At 46.3% G+C, this 20307-nt stretch overlaps 1 protein-coding gene across 5 annotated transcripts in view; it reads left to right on the forward strand.

Moving 5' to 3' along the window:
- Positions 1-20307, forward strand: part of Scn10a (sodium channel, voltage gated, type X alpha subunit) — an 86842-nt gene that overhangs the window by 17499 nt on the left and 49036 nt on the right. For 3 of the 5 annotated variants that reach the window (XM_005386577.1, XM_005386574.1, XM_005386576.1), the window contains exons 4-12: positions 1914-2042; positions 2588-2679; positions 5599-5784; positions 6479-6548; positions 10711-10852; positions 11002-11199; positions 12377-12547; positions 16127-16420; positions 19853-19964. In XM_005386577.1, the coding sequence (XP_005386634.1) occupies positions 1914-2042; positions 2588-2679; positions 5599-5784; positions 6479-6548; positions 10711-10852; positions 11002-11199; positions 12377-12547; positions 16127-16420; positions 19853-19964 (1394 nt within the window). Of the gene's footprint in view, positions 1-1913; positions 2043-2587; positions 2680-5598; positions 5792-6458; positions 6549-10710; positions 10853-11001; positions 11200-12376; positions 12548-16126; positions 16421-19852; positions 19965-20307 lie in introns of all 5 variants that reach the window. The other 2 variants (XM_013515027.1, XM_005386575.1) reach the window with 2 other exon arrangements.

Below are 20307 nucleotides of genomic sequence, written 5' to 3' on the forward strand. Positions count from 1 at the left end.
TACACACACACACACACACACAAGATAGCTAAGATAATTGTAGTACTAGTTTCTGTTGGTTTATTGAGAGGACTAGTTAATGCTTAATTTGTTTTTGATCAATTTTGCATGACTATATCTGGTAATCTGAGCAACTACTTTGAAGGTAACAATATGCAATGTAACTATCGTCTTATTTTGAAATTCTATATTGTTTTTTAAAAATTTTAATCTTTTTAAAATAAAAAAAAAAATTTAAAACAGGCACATCGAATCAGCCTGGAAGAAGTCCCAGCCACGTGGTCAGTAAGGACAGACAAAGCCATCCAAACTGCAGACCCTGCTTCCCAGTGTGAGCACACAACTTACCAGGGCAAAAGCCAGGTGCCTACTGCGCCTCCAGATCCCGATTTGCTGTGAAAGGGCACAGTGGCAACTGTGAACACATGCTGACTGTGGCCTTCTCAGCCTGCCGAGCAGAGAGAAGGAGAGATGCTGCCCTCCCACACAGAATAGCTTTGGCTGGCAAACAAAATGGGCTTACATACTGTTTTGAAACTGAGGGGTGAAACTTTTGTAAACGGCCATTCCTACAAATATAAATGGTTTAGCTCAGTGACCCATTCACAATTTTGAATAGTATGGATCTTCGAGGGGCCTAAATGTCAGGATTTCTAATCAAACATCAGGATTTGAGAAGCAGTGCAAATGGCTCAGTGACTAAGTTTGACTTCTTTCCAAAACCCGGGGATTTTCTTCATTCACCAGCAAGAAAACGTCAGGAAACACGTATTTTAAAAACCATGCCCAAATCCCACCAAGGAAAGGAGGTGCCTCCACAGCCTGCCGTCTCCTGAGCTGAGATGTTCAATCTGCCAGGGCTCAGCTGCAGCGAGCTGGGGCCCTCGTCCTCCAGAGAACCCTGAAACAGCCTTCACAAAGCGCTCTCCCTATCCTTTCTGGGTTTGTGTTTGATTCGAAAAGCTGGAAATATCTGTCAAAGCTTCCCAACAACCTATAATTCTGACTTAATATTTTCTAATTTAGAAAACATAGGGATGGGGGGGGACCAACAAGATTCGATTGATGCTGACAGCGCAAGTGGCTACACAGCCAGATATAGATTTCCTCATGAACAACTTTAAACACTATTTCTCCTCTCACAGATATGAGAAAACATTACCATTACTCACTTTGTACTTTAAGATATATGTGCTCATTGTTTAAAAGATCACACAGTTCTATAAGGACTCTGCCAAAAACCGGCAAGAAATTTACTATTCCCTGTCTTCTTACCCTGGACTCCATTTTCCCAGAGGAAACGGCCTTTAGCTTTTTTACCTTTTTCTTCTGGTACTTCCCTATCTCCACTAAAATACTTGTGGTGTTTTTAGAAAATTTTTCCATTCGTACAGCTTCCTACAATGAGAAAAGGAAAAATTAGGAACACACACACAAGCACGCACGCACACATACACACACACTCATTTTCTTTCACCCTAATCTTTCCAGTATGGCTGGAAGTAGAGACATTTGGAGCGGAGGGAGGGAGCAAAGCCCCATCCACTTCCACACCTTCTGCCATCACGTTGGAAAGGAGTCTCCAGCCTCCATAGGACATGGAGCCCCTGGGAGCCTCCTGGAATGGGAGCACACTTGTTCCTCATCTGCCACTGCCCACTGCCTACCTTCAAAGGCTTCTGGCCATCTCAGCTTTACACCACCCCACCTTCTGTCCATCTGCCATGATGTGCAATGTTTTGCCATCTGTATTTTGTCTTCTTACCTACTCTTCCCCTTTTGCCACCTGGGTGATGTCCTTTGCATGTGTCCCTTTGGACAGCCACCCAAGCCTCTTCCTCCCTCCTGGAGGCAGAAGGGGCACCTAGCTCCATCCGTGGCACAGCTAATGCCCTTTCCACCCTCTTCTCCAGGAATGTCTTCACTGTTATTTACACGTTCGAAGCTTTGATAAAGATATTGGCAAGAGGGTTTTGTCTGAATGAGTTCACCTACCTGAGAGATCCCTGGAACTGGCTGGACTTTAGTGTCATTACCCTAGCGTGAGTATTTCCTGTGCTGATTTGTGTGTTGCTGTGGGCTTCTGGGAGTGTCCAGGATCCCAACCTGGTTGTGTTTCTTTGTTTTGGTCCGTCATCTGGAATCTCATGGCCTAGGTTTTCTTGTCATAGAATGTTACTTTAGAAGTCACTCTTCGGGCCTAGTGCCATCCCCACAGGGACAAGTCCAAGACCTCCACTCTGAGCTGGTAACTGACCAAAGTGGCTCAGCACTGTGCCTTCCCATGTATCTCCCTGGGGAACCTCATCCGAGATGGGCTGCCCAATGCTGCACGTTTGTCCATCCAGCAGTGTAGCTCAGAGCCCCTGGGTCCAATGCATTTTCTGCAGTGATCCTTTGTGGAAGAGAATGTGATGCTTACATCAGGACCTGTGTTAGTCTATGGGTGGTAGTGCCATGAAGTTTCAGTGCTTGCCCTGGGTCTTCCCAGGTTCATGTACCCAAGATTATGCTGCACATACGTGTGCTGTGTGCCCTCCTCGGGTTTTCCTTTTGTGGGAATACTGACTGACTTCTGGTCTTACAGATACATTGGCACATCAACAGAACTGAAAGGATTCTCAGGGTTGAGGACATTCCGAGTTCTCAGAGCTTTAAAAACAGTTTCTGTGATCCCAGGTGAGCAGTTCTACCAATACATTTATTCACAGAGAAAATGTTAGCTTTCACACCTAATGCTCTCCTTGGATTATTACAAAAACCCTGTAAGATTTGAGGGCAAGGACTATTGTCTCTACTCGAGAGGCAAAGAAACCAAGGTCCTGAGAATAGAAAACACAAGACTAGGTCCTCATCACTCATGAAAGGCAAAGTGTGACCTAGAAACTGGCTGTCCTGGCTCTTAGGCCAATGCTCTGTCCATTTACCCCATCAATAAATGACAAGAAGGTCAAGTTCTCATTTCTTTTTTTTTTGGTTTTTCTCCGGTACCGGGAACCGAACTCACGACCTTGCGCTTGCCAGGCAGGCGCTTTTGCCACTGAGCTAAATCCCCAGCCCCCAAGTTCTCATTTCTTGTTCTTGCTGTGAGGTTTGAGGCAAAATCCCCAGTTGCATTCTCACTTATACCCTAAACTAAAAATTTAAATTTAAGGCAAAGAGGAAGAGATAAAGCATTCTTAAGTTCTCATACCTTCACCATTGCCATAGCTCAAAAGGCTCAAGCCTCAGTTCTGTCATTGGACCTGCAGAGGAGAAAAAAAAAGGGGGCACTAAGAAAGAATTCAGCAACAAAAGTAGTCCACAAAAGTAGTCCATCTCACTGGACCTCTAAAAGCTCTTGTCACCAGGAGCTCAGTCATCCACTAGTAGGCTGACAGTGGTGAAGCCAGGGACAAGGTAAATTGCCCTAAAGAGGGATTCAGAGCTTCCTCTTTGTGGTGAAAGGACAAGCTCCCCCCCTGGCCTGAGAATCCCTTCCCTCATCCATTAAACAGAAGTACTAATGCCGGGCCTGATAGGATAGCTCAGTGGGAGAGTGCTTGCCTGGCAAGTGTGAGGCCTTGGGTTTGATCCCCAGCACCACAGAAAAGAAAGGAACAAATACTCTTCTACAGTAGGGACTCCCTTTCTACCAGTCTGCAAGTCCATGTCTTGATCTACAGGAAAAGATTGAAAACTCTTTACCAACTTCCACTGGACAAAGTCGGCATCTCTTCACCTGCTCTTAGCCAGGAAGATCGTGACTCTTGTTTATAAGACCTGACCTGTCCAGTTGTTATAGTTGATACATTGTGTCAACTTGAGGAGTCTAGAGGTTTGGCTAAGTGACTCAGCAGGAAGCCAGGATGCTTACTTTGTATACATCCTGAGCCTGTGGAAGAGGAGGGCATGGAGATTATGTGAGAGCTACATGCCCCTTAGGTGGGGGTAGCCTGTTTACAAAGTAAGGCAGGGAAAGAAGCTGCTTGCCGCCATCCCTCCCTTTTGCTTTGGCTGCTTTGCTGTTCGGCTGCCATTACCCCCTTTGCTCTTGTTGCTTTGCTATCTTCTGCCTCGAAGCCGGCCAAGTATGGACTGAAACCTCCACAAACTGTAAGCTAAATAAACCTTTCCTTCCTTCATTTTGGGGGTTGGGTATTTTGTCTCAGCAACGAGAGAAAAGTAACCAAGACACCAGTCTCCTGCTGAGGCCTCCTCCCTCTACCCTCACTCAACACACCTTGCATCAAGTTCCGGAATCCACTGTTTTCACCCACGTGCCAAACCCTGGCTCATCTCCAGTCCTGGCTCTGTACTTCTGAACACCCTTCCTCTCCTCCTCACTCGTGTTCCTCCCTCAGGGCTCTGCCAAGACATCAACTTCTTGAAAAATCATGCCGACCTTTGCTAATTTCCTGCCCTGAGCTTCAGTTGACAGCATACCTGGGCCTAGTTCTAGGTGGATTATTTGTCCGCCAAAATGACAGAGTCTCTCAGATTTCCCCCTTCTCCCTCAGTGACTCAGTGTTTTCCATGGTCTTGTTATCAGGTAGCTCCTTCTACAAGTGGCTTACCAAATGACGGTGATCAGGTTCTGGGTTGCTCATCTCTCCTTCTGGAGTTGATTCCAGGTTCTTCTAGTCTTGAGCAAAGAACTCAAAGAAATGAGCAAGAAGCAGTGGCAAAGTTTATTTGCAAAAGTAGAGGTGAGGGGTGTGAGAAAAACTGGCTTTGTAGAGCAAGCCTGGGCCGAGTAAAAGAGGGAAAAGCCAGATAAAAGTATTCCTTGGAGGAAGCAGGACAGGTTATCATGAGGAAAGCCCCCACAGCAAGCTCTTCTTGGCAACTGTGCCCTTTTATGCTGTCCACATCTTGAGGGAACCTACAAGAACTTCTGCCTACGAGTTCTGAGAGACAGTGCTGGCATCCCGCACCTCAGACTGAGATCTAGGCCATCCTAGTAAGTTCTCACGAGAAGTCCCTGCACAGGGCTTTGGGAACTGTTCTGTGCACTTGCTCTGGCATCTTTGGAATGAAGAGGTCACACCTACTTCCTCAGCCACGTCAGTCTCACTCCATTGCTTGGTTCTTCACTTGGCGTCTTTGTGTCTGTTTTTTGTTTTGTCCGTCTTTGTCCATGCACAGGTATGAAATATTTACAAACCCGGGGCAGTTCCAAGCCTCCTATTGTCCTCCCTGCCCTCCCACACAGAGTGAAGTCCATGCATCCCAAGCCTTGACCTGCATCCCAGAACTGAGATGAGTTCAGAAAAATAGTTGCAAAATACTGGGGCAAAGGGAATAGCCTTGCATCTAGAACAGGGTGTGGAACAGAGCAGGTACTCTACAATTTCTCTAATTGAATTGGTATACCAGGAACCCATTAGCCTTGAAATGATAGGAAATGTATTCCCTGGATCTCAGTTGCTTATCTTTGAGGACCGTAGGCATGCCTGCCCCTCAAAACAATTGAAAAATTCTGATCAGAAGCTGAGCTTGGAACTGTCAGGTGTTTGTTACCGTTCCACACCTGGGTGTAGAGAGGAGGAAGGGAACAAGGACTCATGCGTGTGCCATCCACGTCCACGGGGCAGTGTCACTGTCGTCTTCCCACAGGGCTGAAGGTCATTGTAGGGGCACTGATCCACTCGGTGAGGAAGCTGGCTGACGTGACCATTCTCACTGTCTTCTGCCTGAGCGTCTTTGCCTTGGTGGGCCTGCAGCTCTTCAAGGGAAACCTCAAGAACAAGTGCGTCAGGAATGGCACAACTCCCCAGGAGGCTGCCAACTGTTCATCTAGAACCTGTGAGTGAAACCAATGGGACCTGGGAACCGAGGGGTTCAAAACTCTGCCCATCTTTTAGTCATTTTGTCATTTTGGATACTTTTTGACTTATTCCAGTTTGGTTTGGCTTGGCTTGATTTGGTTTGGTTCAGTTTGGTTTTTTATTTTGTGGTACTTGGGTAGAACTCAGGCCCTCGTACATGCTAAGGCAAGTGCTCTACTACTTAGCTACACCCCTAGCTTCATTTTAAATTTTACTTTGAGATGAAGTTTCACTAACTTGCCCATGTGTTAGCGGCCTCAAAGTTGCAATCCTCCTGCTTCAGCCTCCTGCTTCAGCCTGGGATTACAGGCTTGTGCCCCCGCACCCAGCTAGACATTTTGATTCTTCATTCCTGCTGAAATGCTCTTTTTGCGTTGTGTTTTACTTTTGGGTTTCCCATTTCCCGTTTTCCCAGTATCCTATTTGTAAGGAAATGTGCTTTTAAATCCAGAAGTAAATCACTGTGGCTCTGCTGGAGGAAGTGCAGAGCCAAGTTGCTTCCCAGCTCTTCCCAGATGCAACTTCTACCTTCCGCATGGCTCCAGGCATCCACCGAGTACCCACTGGGTGCACGCAGCCCAGGCAGCTCCCCTCACTCGGGCAGAAGACCACACAAAGCCCGCTGGATGGTGTAGAACCATCTGTGAGGCTTTCGTTTTCCCCTTTTTTGGCAGATGAGTGGGCTATTAAGCCAGGCACTTCGGATCCCTTGCTGTGTGGCCATGGAGCTGGTGCAGGGTGAGTGTAGCCCGTCTGTGCCTGGCAGCCCTTCCTCCCTCTTGTCCTCAGCATTTTCTGGGCAGAGACTGGGTTCTAGGTTCTGAGAAAGTTGTATAAATGAGTAAGTCAGGGCCTTTGCCATCCTAGGACTCACAGGGAAGAGCTTTTGTCTTGTAACAAATCTTGAGGTCACCAAGATCCTATAAAACAGCAATAATGAGTCAACCATTCTGCTGCTTAAACAGGACTCCTGGTATAGCACTTTGGGCGGCGATCAAGTGGTCATTGGATGGCACTGACTGGCTTATGCCTGCTCTGCAGAACATGCACGGCGGAGCCCCAGGTGGCAAGTCTGGGATGCTGTCTCCTCCCCTTGGCTTCTCCCTTAGTCCAGCCCCAGCCTGTTCTTTTGCAGAGTGAGGGTTCCAAGAGAAATAGTGGAAGTGTGAACATTCTCTTGACTTCTAGGCTTAAAACGGGCACGACTTCATGCTTTTCAGTTCTGCTGCAAAGCAAGGCACAAGCCAGTACAGATGCGGAGGGTGGGGAGATGGACTTGTCCTGTCGGTGGGAGGAGCTGCAGGTTGCAGTGCAAAAGGGTGAGACACTGAAGGGAGGGACGGCGGCCACTTCTGCAAATGATCCATTGCTGAAACCCATGTGTCTCAAGTAGAATTGTGTCAGATCTTCTGTGGCGAATCATCACAGCTAACTCCGTCCTATGGGTTTCATTACTCTTACGTAAGAGAGGCAGAAAAACGTGCAGAACACTGCAATTTGTGTTCAGATTCTTACAGAGGTCAGGCACAGAACAACAAATGAGCGGAGCTGGCAGAGGGAACCATGGCAACTGAGAGTTCAAGCCCATCTAAGGGGGCAGCCGCTGCTCGGCCCAGCTCCTGCTGCCACGTGGAAATGTGGGACCACGGCTTCCAGCTCTTCCAACTTTAAAAGACAGACTGGAAATCACAACTTTTTAATGTGAGCTCTTGCAGCTATAAACTTGGCTACCAGTTCCCCAAAATGTCTACACATTGTATTGACCAAACAAAATATTTTTGTGGATTAAATTCAGCCTGCAAGCTGCCAGGTTTTTTTTCTCTCTGGTACATATGCATAAAGATGTTGCACTGCAGAGAATATGTGTTGTGCCCGATGCTCCTCAGGCTGGGTACCCCTCTGAGGGAACCATGTGAAGCGAAGAAGGTTAGGGATGGCTCCATGGAGTGGGGATCAAGGTCAGCACTCAAGGACGATAGGATCCTCCAGCTGAGTGAGCAAGAGATGTTTGGATGGAGGCCATAACAGGTCGCAGAATGGAAGGTAAGACTCAGTGAAGGCGTGAGGACCCCTCAGCTCTGCCTGCTGCTTTGCCTATGGAGAAGGCACAGGCAGAAAAGGTTTGGCCACACATTGCCCAAGTCAGGCTGGGTAGGACCTATGTGAGGCTCAGCCTCAATCAGCTCACTAGGAAAGTAATTTCGGATAGAGCTTGAGCATAGCACAGATAGGAGAAGTTGGGCAGGATTGAGCTTCTTGGCTACTTTCTCCACAAATGCACTAGGAATTGTTCAGGGAGAAGGTTGTTCTGATGTCAGTTTTCATTTCTTCTGATGTAAGTTTAAACCAAGGACCTCATAGTGTCCTCTCCCAGAGAGGCAGATCCTGGCCAAGCACTAGAAGAGGGCACCAAGCTGGGCAGGCAAAGAGGGACCAGCTCAGGGCAGCAGCAGAGTGAGCCTTGTGGGGCCTGATGTGAATGCCAGACCTGGGCTTGTGCTGAGAACCCCAGGGGCACTGTGGAAGGGAAGCCTAGGGTCCCAGGTAGAGAACAGGCACTGGAAAACACCCCGTGATTCTTAGCATTCTCCCACATACGTGGCAAGATGCAAAAATACTGTGGCTGTGTAAATGTTTAAAACATCTGTTATAGCCGGGCATGGTGGTACATGCCTGTAATCCCAGTACTCAGGAAGCTGAGACAGGAGGACCACTGGGAATTTGAGGTCAACCTGGGCTATAAAGTGAGTTCAAGGCCAATCTGAACTGCGTAATGAAACCCTGTCTCAAAAAGACAAAAATAAATAAATAAATAAACATTTGTTATAGTAAAAGACACTGCCTTTAATGCCCTCAAAATATACCCGTTTGCTTCCAACACACGTTGTTCTTGCCACTTGGTGAAGCAGTTCTGGAAATTCTCTTTCATGAATATCTTCTGACATGTTTTTGTGGCTGCGTCAGTGTCCTGAATTGGCTCAAACCATTCACCTTTCATGTTTATTTTGGAGAAGAGTCAGAAATCACACTGTACTGGGACTATACTGGGTGTGCTGGCACACACCTGTAATTCCAGCACTCGGGAGGCTGAGGCAGGAGGATCACTGCAAGTTCAAGACCAGCCTGGGCTACAAAGTGAGTTCAAGGCCATCCTGAACATAGTGAGACCCTGTCTCAAAAAAACAAAACAAAGAAAAGAACAACAACAACAACAAAAAAAAAACGAAATCACACTGCCAGATCCAGTGAATAAGGTGGAAGAGAATGTGCTCTACTATATCTTACTATATCTTACAAGCCTGCCTCTCCATCGGATGGCACTGGGCAGCAGCATATGCTGTTTTATCACACCTTGCAGGCATTCATGAAAGAGATCTCCAGAACTGCTTCAGAAAGTGTCAAGAATGATGGGAGCAGTGTGTTTGAAGTGAGCGGGTGCATTTTGAGGGGGATTAATGGCAATGTGTCTTTGACTGTAATAATCTTTTTTGTTTTAAACACTCACCAGATACCTTGACCAGCCCTTGTGTGTCATTCCAGCACCTCCTTTTGGTAGCTGCCAAGGCTAAGAATAGCACAATTTAAATAAATTGAATTTGTGCTTTAGGTGGAATACATACTATGTTGAGGGCACAGTGCAAGAGACTGTGCACCATGGTCTCATTTAGTCCTTGAAGTTCTGACTGTTGACACATCAAACAGCTGCTTGTGATGGCTGAGGTGGAGCTCTATGTGAAATGCAGGACTGAGGTCACACTCCAAGTTAATTAGGAAAGCTGCAGAGAACGGGTCAACTAGCTCCTTGAGGGAACAAACAAAGACACCATCTTTGAATGTGGGTCTGCAGAGTAAGAGAGCTTTTAGGTGTCCAGTCAAGGTGTATGTAGAATTGGAATTGATTGTCACTATTCATCAGTGCTCTACCCAACCTGTGGTCCCAGAGTTGTGTGTTCACACGAATGTCTCAGGTAAGGACCAGAGGCTGGTGTGGGGATGACTCCCTTGAGTAAGGGAATCCTCAACTTCACACAACACTTTGCTATCTCCTTGACCAGGCCATGCACATGCCCCGAGCCAGGGATTCATTGTGACATCATCCTACCCTCTTATAAGAGTGAGGAGTCCGCTGGGACCAGCTGTCTTCCCTGACTCCCTTCATTAACCAGTCCGAGACAGAGTCAAGTTGTTGGATGGTTGTATTTCCCCGTTTTAATGAATATGCTGGCACCTGTATGGTTTAAAAAACTGATTTCTCTCTGAATCCCTCCTTTCTTATCTGTAAAGAAGGATCAATAAGAAGGTTACAGAATAGTAAAGCACTTAGGGGAAGGAGAGGGACATAGTAAGTGTTATTTTCATTGTCACGTATAGTTCATCAGTGACTTTCACTAAATAGGTACTTTTTAAATAAACAGTGCTGGGGCTGGGTATTTAGCTCAGCGGCAAAAGCGCCTGCCTGGCAAGTGCAAGGTCGTGAGTTCGGTTCCCGGTACCGGAGAAAAACCAAAAAAAAAAATAATAATAAAATCAATCAATAAATAAACAGTGCTGTAGATGATACCAATGGGCTCATAATTTAAGTCATTATTGTTGCCCACTCTCCCTTTCCTGGTGTGAACTGGCAAAGAGGTTGGTAGCTTACAGGATCATGTTTGGGCAGTTATCTAGTTACTTCTCTGACTTGAAATTCTACACTAAAGTATTATCATCCCCACATTATGGATAAAAGGAACCAAATCTTAGAAAGACTAAGTGCCCAGGGTCTTTAGCTGATAAGAGGAAAACTAGGCCTTGAACTCTGATGTCTGACTTCAAACCCTGTGGTTTTCCTACAACCCCAAGCAGGGGATAAGGGAAAAGTGGGTCTGCACAATCATGGCCTTCTTTGTTCTTGCTGCAGCCTGTGCCCTGATGGTTATGCCTGCCTCAAAACTTGTGAAAACCCAGATTTTAACTACACCAGCTTTGATTCCTTTGCTTGGGCTTTCCTCTCCCTGTTCCGCCTCATGACGCAGGATTCCTGGGAACGCCTCTACCAGCAGGTATTGATCTGCTTGTCCCCAACTTGACCTTGCTGGAGGCTGGTGGTCAGCTGCATGGTTGCACTTTGCCCCAGAGGATCTTGACTTCACCACAGGGTCCCATGTGCTAAAGGTACAGGTCTCTCTCTCTCTTTCCCTTGAATCTGTAGACCCTCAGGGCTTCTGGGAAAATGTATATGGTCTTTTTCGTGATTGTCATCTTCCTGGGATCTTTCTACCTGGTCAACTTGATCCTGGCTGTGGTCACCATGGCATATGAAGAACAGAACCAGGCAACCATTGCTGAAATTGAAGAAAAGGAAAAGAAGTTCCAGGAGGCCCTTGAGATGTGCCGGAAGGAACAAGAGGTTTGTGAGGGACAAAAGGTTTGGGAAACTAATTGCCAAGTATAGAAGTTACTTTGAAGTTACTTTCTGGAGAAGATTGACTTAGAAACCACCTGCTTCACTTAGGTTAAGGCTTCTATTCTTTTTTTTTTTTTTTTTTTTTTTTTTTTTTTTTTTGGTTTTTCTCTGGTACCGGGAACGAGCTCACAACCTTGCGCTTGTCAGGCAGGCGCTTTTGCCGCTGAGCTAAATCCCCAGCCCAAGGCTTCTATTCTAAGGAGCTAGGGAGAATACCTCTCACTTTGGGACTGTCTTGGGTCAGGTTTCTTTTACAGAGAGGATGCTTATGCAGTAAGTTTTTCAGAGAGTCTTCTGGGGAGAAGTGGGGTGAAGGAAGTAGGAAGTGAAACTCAACAGTGACAAGGTCTCAGCTGAGCCCCTGGGTAGCCCTGGAGCTCGAGTCTGTCCTACCTTGAGCTCAGCAAGAGAACCAGTCTTTTGTACTCCACACCTGTCCTAGGGGCAGGCAGCCAAAGTAACTCTCTCCACCGAGCTGTAGGTGTGAGCATTGGCCGCTGGGGAGGGGTGTACCGACTTGATAACGGGTACCAAGCGTCTAGGACAGTGAGGAAGGAGACTCCGAGGTCACTGTTTGTCTTAGTTACTTTTCTCATTGCTGAGACAAAATATCCAACACCCAAAGTTAAAGGAGGAAAGGTTTACTTATCTCACAGTTCGTGGAGGTTTCAGTCCATAATCAACTGGCCCCAAGGCAGGGTGGCATGGCAGAGGGGCAACAGTTTGTGGTGGCGGTGGAAGACAGCAAAAGCAAGGAGAGCAAAAGTGAGGAGCAAGCTTCTTTTCCTCCCTTCTATTGTATGAGGGATACCTGCCCTAGGGTAGGTGTAGCACTCACACCCATAATCCCAGCACTGGACCATGAATCAATCACAAACTCTAGATTCAGCCTACTCTGAAAAACCCCTACGCAGTGGCTGCTTGAGGTTTTGGGGGACATCCAGATACAAACCATATCACTGTTCCTGCCATGTCCTCACCCCAGAACCACCCAGGTGCTAACCCTTAAATTTCTGTGTCACAGCGCCCCCCAGCCATGTGACAGGCTGGGTCTGGGAGACACATTCATGCTCTGTCCAACCATGTGCTCCTGGCTGCAGCGGCTGTTCTCTTCTCCCAGGTGCTGGCGGCGCTGGGGATTGACACAGCCTCTCTGCTGTCCCACAATGGGTCTCCGTTAGCCTCCAAAAATGCCAATGAAAGAAGGCACAGAAGGAAGTCAAGAGTGTCAGAGGGCTCCACCGAGGACAACAAGTCACTCCAGTCAGAGTCTTTCAACCAGCGCAGGATGGTAAGGGGCTCGGGTGTGCGCTCTGAAGCTCACCCGCCTTTGCCTTTGCTGTGGACCGATGGGTTGAAGTGGGAAGTTTGCAGAGGGAGAGAGCTGGAGGCATGGAGATCAGAAGGATGCTTCAGTTATCCAGGCCCCCACTGCAAGGGTGGCCTAAACTGGGACAGGGGGCACTGTAGATGGGGGTAGAGGGTCAATTATAGGGGCCTTTTTAGGGTGGAAGGGACCAACAAGATTGGGGTTGTGGAATGTGGAAAAACCAAAAATGAGCCCAAAATGACTCTCAGTTTCAAGGTGGGTCCCTGTGATGGGTGGTGATTCTGAGGCAGAGCACTAGAGGAAGAGGTTGGAGGGGAGGAGGGAACCGTATTGCTCGTGCTGATCCCTTGGGTGTGCTGATGGGCAAGGCTGGGGCCGGTGTGGGGCTTTTCCGGCTTAGTCCTGAAATTGCCACAAGCTTTCTAACCTCATGCTTCTGCCTGCAGCTCAAACTGTCACCTGCTCTTGGCAAGAAGAACCCAGTGCCTGTCTATGTGACACAATCCAACCTGGGGGTGGCTTCAACACCTTACCTTAATAATTTTCTGCCTCCCACTCCAAGATTCCCTCACCAAATTTCCTCCCACCACCTCTCACCATTTGAAATTCCTATGTGCACCAAATACCCGCTTGCCGCTGGCATGAGAGATAGGGTTCCTTCCATGGAAGGGTAATTCCCACCCTGAGAGTCTGGGAGGGAGTGGACAGGGGTGTTTCTCAGGCTTCCTGTGCTCAGTAAAGGAAGTTCTCCACACATAAATCTTTCTATCCCCTGGATTTATGTGTGCTCCTACATGCACAAATACACATACATGTAGTCTGGCCTCAGTGGCATACTCATGTGGGAGAACTCACCTACAGATGGTCCCTGCTCTTCCTCACTTTGCCTCCCTTGAAAGGCACCTGACATGCACAGGGCTTGATCCAGGTGATGCTTCAAAGGGAATTGACTAGAACTCTGACAGTTACAGAACAGCTGAATCACAGCTACCATGGCCATGTCAGTGACACTCTGAATTGGGCCCCACACCTATTAGCATCTGGATGTCCAAAAACTGTCTGGTTTCTCTGCTTATCTCTCCCAGTTAAACTTACCTGCAAAGGGAAAAAAAGAAATTATGTCTTGTTCATTCAACATTAGTAGGTGCTTGACATATAAAGAGGATGAAAACTTGGCCTCTTTCCCAAGGGCTTTTATTTTTGTTGGGGAGGCAGTCACAAAAACAAGTCTTTGGGCAAATGCTATATTAGAGGCACATACACAGTGTCCTAGAAATTGGTGAGGAAAATTCATTCCTACGGCAATGAGTGTGTATCAGGAATGGCTTCCTAGAGGAGGAAAACACTGGAATGAAAAGTAAAGAGTACTGTAGATAGTGGTCCTGCAGTGGTTGAAGATTTTAGAGGGGCATATTCCAGCCTGGAAAAAAAAAAAAATAATGCAACTTGAATCCATACTTCTAAGTGAAATAAACCAGCCTCACATGTGTAAACATTGTGTTGTCTCTGTAGGGTAAGAAGCTGAAAGTGTAAATAACACCCGAAATGTATAATAGATATTGTGAAATGGGAAAAAAATGCTCAAAAAGAAAGATAAACTGGAATGGGGGAAAGGAGCAAAGAAGGAAAAGGAAAAGAAAAAAACCATATATATATATATTATCCACACAAGATAGTTAAGGTAGTTATACTACTAACTGCTATTAGCTCACTGAAAGGAAAGGTTTATGCCTATATTGCATAATCAGTTTTTCATGCCTATATCTTATAATGTAAGCAACTGCTTTGAAGATAACAATACACAATGTACTAACCATTGTTACAATCTTGTTTTGAAATTTTATAGCATTGTTTTTATTGTTTATTTTTCTGTTCTTTAAAACAAAAAAAAGAATGTGTAGATGCAAAGACAGGGAGACACCATTTGAGCACTGAAAGGCTAACTGGCTGGCCATGTAGGGCCCATTCAAGACGTCCTCTTCCTCCTTCCCCAGGCATATTTATCCAGTAAATAGACCTAAGGTAGTTTTCATATAAAACCACTCTCTGACTGGCAGCAATTAGATGGAGGTTGGGGTAAAACACTGGAGAGACATAGCGAGAGTTTCCAGAAACCCACGGGAGACCAGCCAGCTACTTGGATGACACCTTTAAAGCCAGCTCCACAGCTTGGCCTTGAGGTCACAGCCCATCATTTGTCAGATAGATTAATTCTAATGTAAATGGTGGCCAAGCAGCTACTGGCTGTCAAATGCAGAAGCTGAATGTACTTCACAGTTCTCTCATTGGTTTGATTAGGCCTAAGTACAAATAACTCACACTTTCCATCTTTCATATGGATTTGCCAGTTCTGCTCCTTTCCTTCAAAAGTGGAAAGCGTGCCTGGATTTTTATGGATTCTGTGATCCTTGGGCATGTACTTTAGGCATAGTGCTCATAATTCTAGGTCTGTTTATAATTCTAGGTGCTGTGTTTATAATTCTAGGTCTGCAATGATGGTTGCTAGTTAGGATTAGGTTCCAAATCATCAAGAAGAGAAACTTCAGTTCTGGGGAATGAAGGGAGAAGTGAGGCAGATTCTGATAAGATACCCCACTTTATTTTAGTTTAATAAATACAAGAAGTTAAAGCAGAATGAAAGAAGGGAGGAACCAAGCAGTCTGATCAGTTTTGTAAGGAGTCAGTGTTTAGAGTTAGAAATGCTGCTTAGGACCTGAGGACAGGATTGGTGGTGTGTATGGTCAGGTTTCCACAGTGGTCATGAGAACCAGCTAACCCCACGCACTAACTCTCTGGAGACTCTGAGCTTGTGAATTAGCTCCTTTCCTCTGGAATCTGTAGGTCACACAGTTTTTTCAGCAGAAGACTTTGATGGGAAATGTTTATTGATTTGGAAGAGTAGCATTATTCTTCCAGGAAATTAGGCTGCAACTCTTCCTTTAATCTCCCATTGTTGACTTTTCAAAGCTTGTCTCAAGGGGTCCTGGAGACTCATTACACTATAAAGCTCTTGTCTCCTCTGCCACACAAACTCTCAGCTCATACAGCCTAGAGCTAATGAATTGTACAACCTAATTTTCAGGCAATAAAGTGCACTTGTTCATTCAACAACCACTATCCAGACAAGGTCCAGTCCTGGTGTACACAGTAAAGTCTCCTTAGGTCACAGTTTTGCATGTAGGGAACTTATGACAACACTGTCTAGTCCTATGGCCAAAGGCTGGCAAGCAACTGACTCATCCAATGACCAGCATGTCCTTTCATGTATTCTTGGCCCTGATGACCAATATGCTAATCTTTGGGGCCCTGAATCTCCCCTCTCTTCATGTTTCCCCAAGTCTGTCTAGAATATCCCTTTCTTCTCTTACCTCCCTGTGTCTACCTAGAATACACTTTAAATCTATGCCTTTGTTTAGCTACAGGAAGGTCATGAGAATGAGGGCAGGGAGTGGAAGTGGGAGTGGGTGAAGTGTTCTCTGTATTTCTGGAGAACAAGCTTCCATCTCGCCTCCTTTCCTGCTCCTCTGGGGCAATGCCCAGTCTTTCCTAGGTCTTCCTTCTGGGAGACGCCGGGCCAGCCATGGTAGTGTGTTCCACTTCCGAGCCCCTGGCCAAGATGTCTCATACCCTGATGGAATCACAGATGATGGAGTCTTTCATGGGGACCATGAAAGCCGTCGGGGCTCCCTGCTGCTGGGCAGGGGTTCTGGGCAGCAAGGTCCCCTCCCCAGGAGCCCATTGCCTCAGCTCCCCAACCCTGGCTCCTGGCATGGAGAAGAGGGGCACAGCACACGGCCCACTATGGAGCTTCCCCCTGGAGCCACTGAAGTCTCGGTGAGTTTGTGCATGCTCTGGACTCTCCCCAGCTGCCTTCCACCAGAGGACTTTGGCCAAAAACCCTGAGCATCAGCAGTGAAAAGTTTACTTAGCCACCATTCTGTCCAGGGCCCCCCATTCAACTCTCATTTTACAGTAAGGACAATTGAGTTTACTAGAGGTGAACAGGTTTCCTGGGTTACTCTGCAGAACAGTGATACAGATTATTTTCCATTTGACTTCAAATTTTTTCAGTGTTTCCCTGTCTTTACTCAGCATGACAACTTTAAAGATAGCCCCATTTTGTCCCTCTGTGAATGTGAGAAAACTTGAGGGTCCTTCTCTAAGCCTATGTTTCTGTTGCCTGAGGCTGGGGCAAGTGGGACCCAGAAGACTTCTGGGAGATACTCAGGATAGATATTATTATTATTATTATTATTATTATTATTATTATTATTAGAAGTGGCATATACTTTGCTTTACTTATTAATGAAATAACTTGCCAAAATTCACAAACTAGGAAACAATAACTATCTGTCCAGCACTCATCAATGGAATATTACAGAGTCAGTGGCAAACTGGGGATTCCTCATTGGACTGGGAGCTGCGATTTCATTCGAACTCTTCCTCCAATTTTAGTAATGATGTTTTTAGTACTTTCCATTTGCCCTCTTTAGCTACCCAGGGATAAAGAACAATTTGCGGAACTGTAAAGAGACCATTGTACGGTTCCACTGGCTCAGATAAATCCTACAGAGTTGTGTTAGCTCAATCTGATCAGAGGCTATGTGATTTAGGGCCCCAGCGAGGAACAGATGGTTCAGTCCAATGTAAAGAGTTTAGTGCAGTGGCACCTTGGTTCACGAATGCTTTTGTTTGCAATATATTGGTTTGCAAACAGAATCATTTGGCAAAATTTTGTGGTTGTCCGCAAACTCTAAATCAGGTGACAAACATGACCATGGCCATCTTTCCCACACAAGTGTGGACATCTTTTCTAAAATCATAGAACAAATTAAGTTCATAAACCAAGATACACTGTATTTACAAAAGTGTGGAGGAATCTCAGGGACTCAATAAGGGACAGTGAAGCACCTAAAGACCAGCAACCAGTAAGCAACCAGTAAAGCAACCACTAAAGACCAGTAGGGAGATATGACATGCCTGTGCTGACAAAGTGGAGGAAAATCATGTATCCAGGATGGTGGCTATGTGTCAGATGGAGGCTGCCCAGTAGAACCTATGCTCTTAGCTAGAGGATCACAGTGCCACCCAGCCATAGCTCAACAGGAAGAAGCCAGTAAACAGATATCTGACTTGTGTCTCTTCCCCTTCTTTAGAATCCTGTTTGTGCCCAAGCCAGAGGAAGAGGGTAGTGAATCCTGAATAGGTCCCCTCCCGAACATAGGGCAGGGCAGAGAGATGGAGAGTACATCTCCAGGACAAGCAGAATCACCAAGACAGTGTCCTGAAATCAAAGACAGCCTGCAAGGCTCCCTGAGAGGAACTTTAGCACTCTAGAAAATGCCTCACCCCAGGTATTCTGTACCTCTCTTCTGATGGCCTCTGTATTAGCCACTCTCCCATTGCTGAAACAAAATGCTCAACACCCTCAACCTAAGAAAGAAAGGTTTATTTTGTCTCACGGTTTCAGAGGATTCAGTCCATAGCTGGCTGGCACCAAGATAGCAGCAGCATGGTTCAAGAGCATGGAGGTAGAAAGGTGTACAACCCACTGTAGCCAGGGAGCACAAAGAGAAGGGAGGAACCAGGGACAAGAACACACTTTCAGATCATGCCCCTGGTGTGATCTGTCTTTGACCAGCCCCACCTCCTAACAACGTTCAGCTATAGAGTCACCAATGGATTAATCTACTGATGTCCATAGAACTTCCATGACCCAAGCACCTTTGGAAAGCCCCACCTCTGCACACAAGAGACTTTAGGGGAACATTCTAGATCTAAATCATAACAGGCTCCCCATGCTCCTTTACTGTTCCTGGGATTGTCACATTCCTTGATGCTTTAGCCTTCCTTCATTCTGGTTAAATTACTCAACTAGTACAAGATTAACACTTCAAGCCCTTCTGTGTTAGAAGGATGTGGATTTCAGTCCAAGACATATTATTTACCAACTGAGCCACCTTTAGCAAGTCCCTTCATTCTCCAAGCCTCCTTGTCATTCCTTATTTAAAAAAAAAAAATCAGGGGGTTTCTACTACCTTAGATAGTTACATGAAACATTCATATACATGTCTGACAAAAAACACCCAATAGTAGCCACTAGTATCCTATGCTGAGTCCTCCCAGTTGGAAACTTCCTAAACTTTGCATTTATTAAGTGTTTATTACATACCTATGAGCTGTACCTATAGTAAATGCTCAATAAATGCTTGTTGAATTTAGACTCTTGATGCTTTGTGTAGTGCTCGACAAACTGTTGTATGCTTTGGACTCCCCAAGTCTAGAGTGTTGTACAATTATATTCTGTCTGGACCTGGTGTAGAGCCCAGACAGAACTTCCTAGGAAGGTTCACAAAAGGAAGGGCCAACACAATGGTGTTAGTCAATGTTATATTCTGTCCAGGCTCCAATAGCAGAATACCACAGACTGAGTGACTAATAAACAGAAATGTATTTCTCCCAGCTTTAAAGGTTAAGAACTTCAAGATCAAGTGGCCTGCAGATTTGGTGTCTAATGAGGGCCTTTCTCCAGGCTCATAGATGTGCCCTCATAGTAGGAGAGGTGAGGGAGCTCTCTGGCTTCTCTTTTAAAATGTTACCAGTCCCATTCACAAGGGCTCCACCTCCGTGACTAAATCATCTCCTGAAGGCCTCTCCCCGCTACCACCACTACACTAAAGACTAAGATTTCAACATAGGACGATGGGGTGGGGGCAAACATGTAGTTTATTATGGATAACTAACAGCTGGATGATCAAGACGCACGACTCTAGCCAAGAAAGAGAGTGTGTGGAACTGGACCTGGCTGTGTGCTGGGGAGGGAAAGGGCCTATGAGTAAGGAAGTCAGGACTGTCCATGGTGAAGTGTGAGGTGAACATCACATGCCCCGCCCAGAGGAAGTCTCCTAATAACTGCAGTCTCAGCGCCTCTATAGCTTTCCTCCCTTGGGTAGAGACCTCAGACCTCTGAGGCAGCCCTGTCACTGTCCTCGTGCCCAGGTCCTGTCCTAAGGAAGGAGTTCGCAGAGCCTCAGGTGAGTCTTGGCTGCCAAATTAGCCTCTAGCCTGGGCACCTGCATCCTACCTCTGTGCCTGGTCCTCACACCTGCACTCAAGCAACAGCCCTGTTTCTTCAAGCCTGAGTGCAGAGGATCGTGGCTTCTCAGGGTGGCTCACATGGCCTGGCCACCATAAGGCTGAGTGATCTGTCTTTGCTGCTGAAGACTTCAGCTTGGGGGAGCATCCTGACTGCTTCTGTTTTGGCAGGCATTTGATGCAGGACAGAAGAAGGCTTTCTTGTCAGCAGAATACTTGAATGAACCCTTCCGAGCCCAGAGAGCCATGAGTGTTGTCAGTGTCATGACCTCTGTCATTGAGGGTAAGTGCTGCTTGCTGGGACATCCTTCCACTGTGCTGCGATTCATCTAACCGGGGTCAAAGGCCCCATCTGTGTCCTGAGATCCTAACCCTTTCTGCTTCTTATGCCCAAGATCCCTTCCCCCTTACCAACGTGTTTTCTTCACTTGCATATTTCCTTCAAAAGCTGAAGAAGCCGGTGAATGCAATGGTCTAGTTTGTGTCTCATTCAAATTAGCATCTGCTTCATATGTGTTCACAGCACGTATTTTATTTTATTTTTTTTAAATTTTTATTTTAAAGAATAAAAGAAGGATAACATAATAATAGGGGGGACTTAGCAAATTACAGACAAAATGGTAGGA

The sequence above is a fragment of the Chinchilla lanigera genome, unplaced genomic scaffold, assembly GCF_000276665.1.
Source record: "Chinchilla lanigera isolate Chin_1 unplaced genomic scaffold, ChiLan1.0 scaffold00026, whole genome shotgun sequence".
Lineage (NCBI taxonomy): Eukaryota > Metazoa > Chordata > Mammalia > Rodentia > Chinchillidae > Chinchilla > Chinchilla lanigera.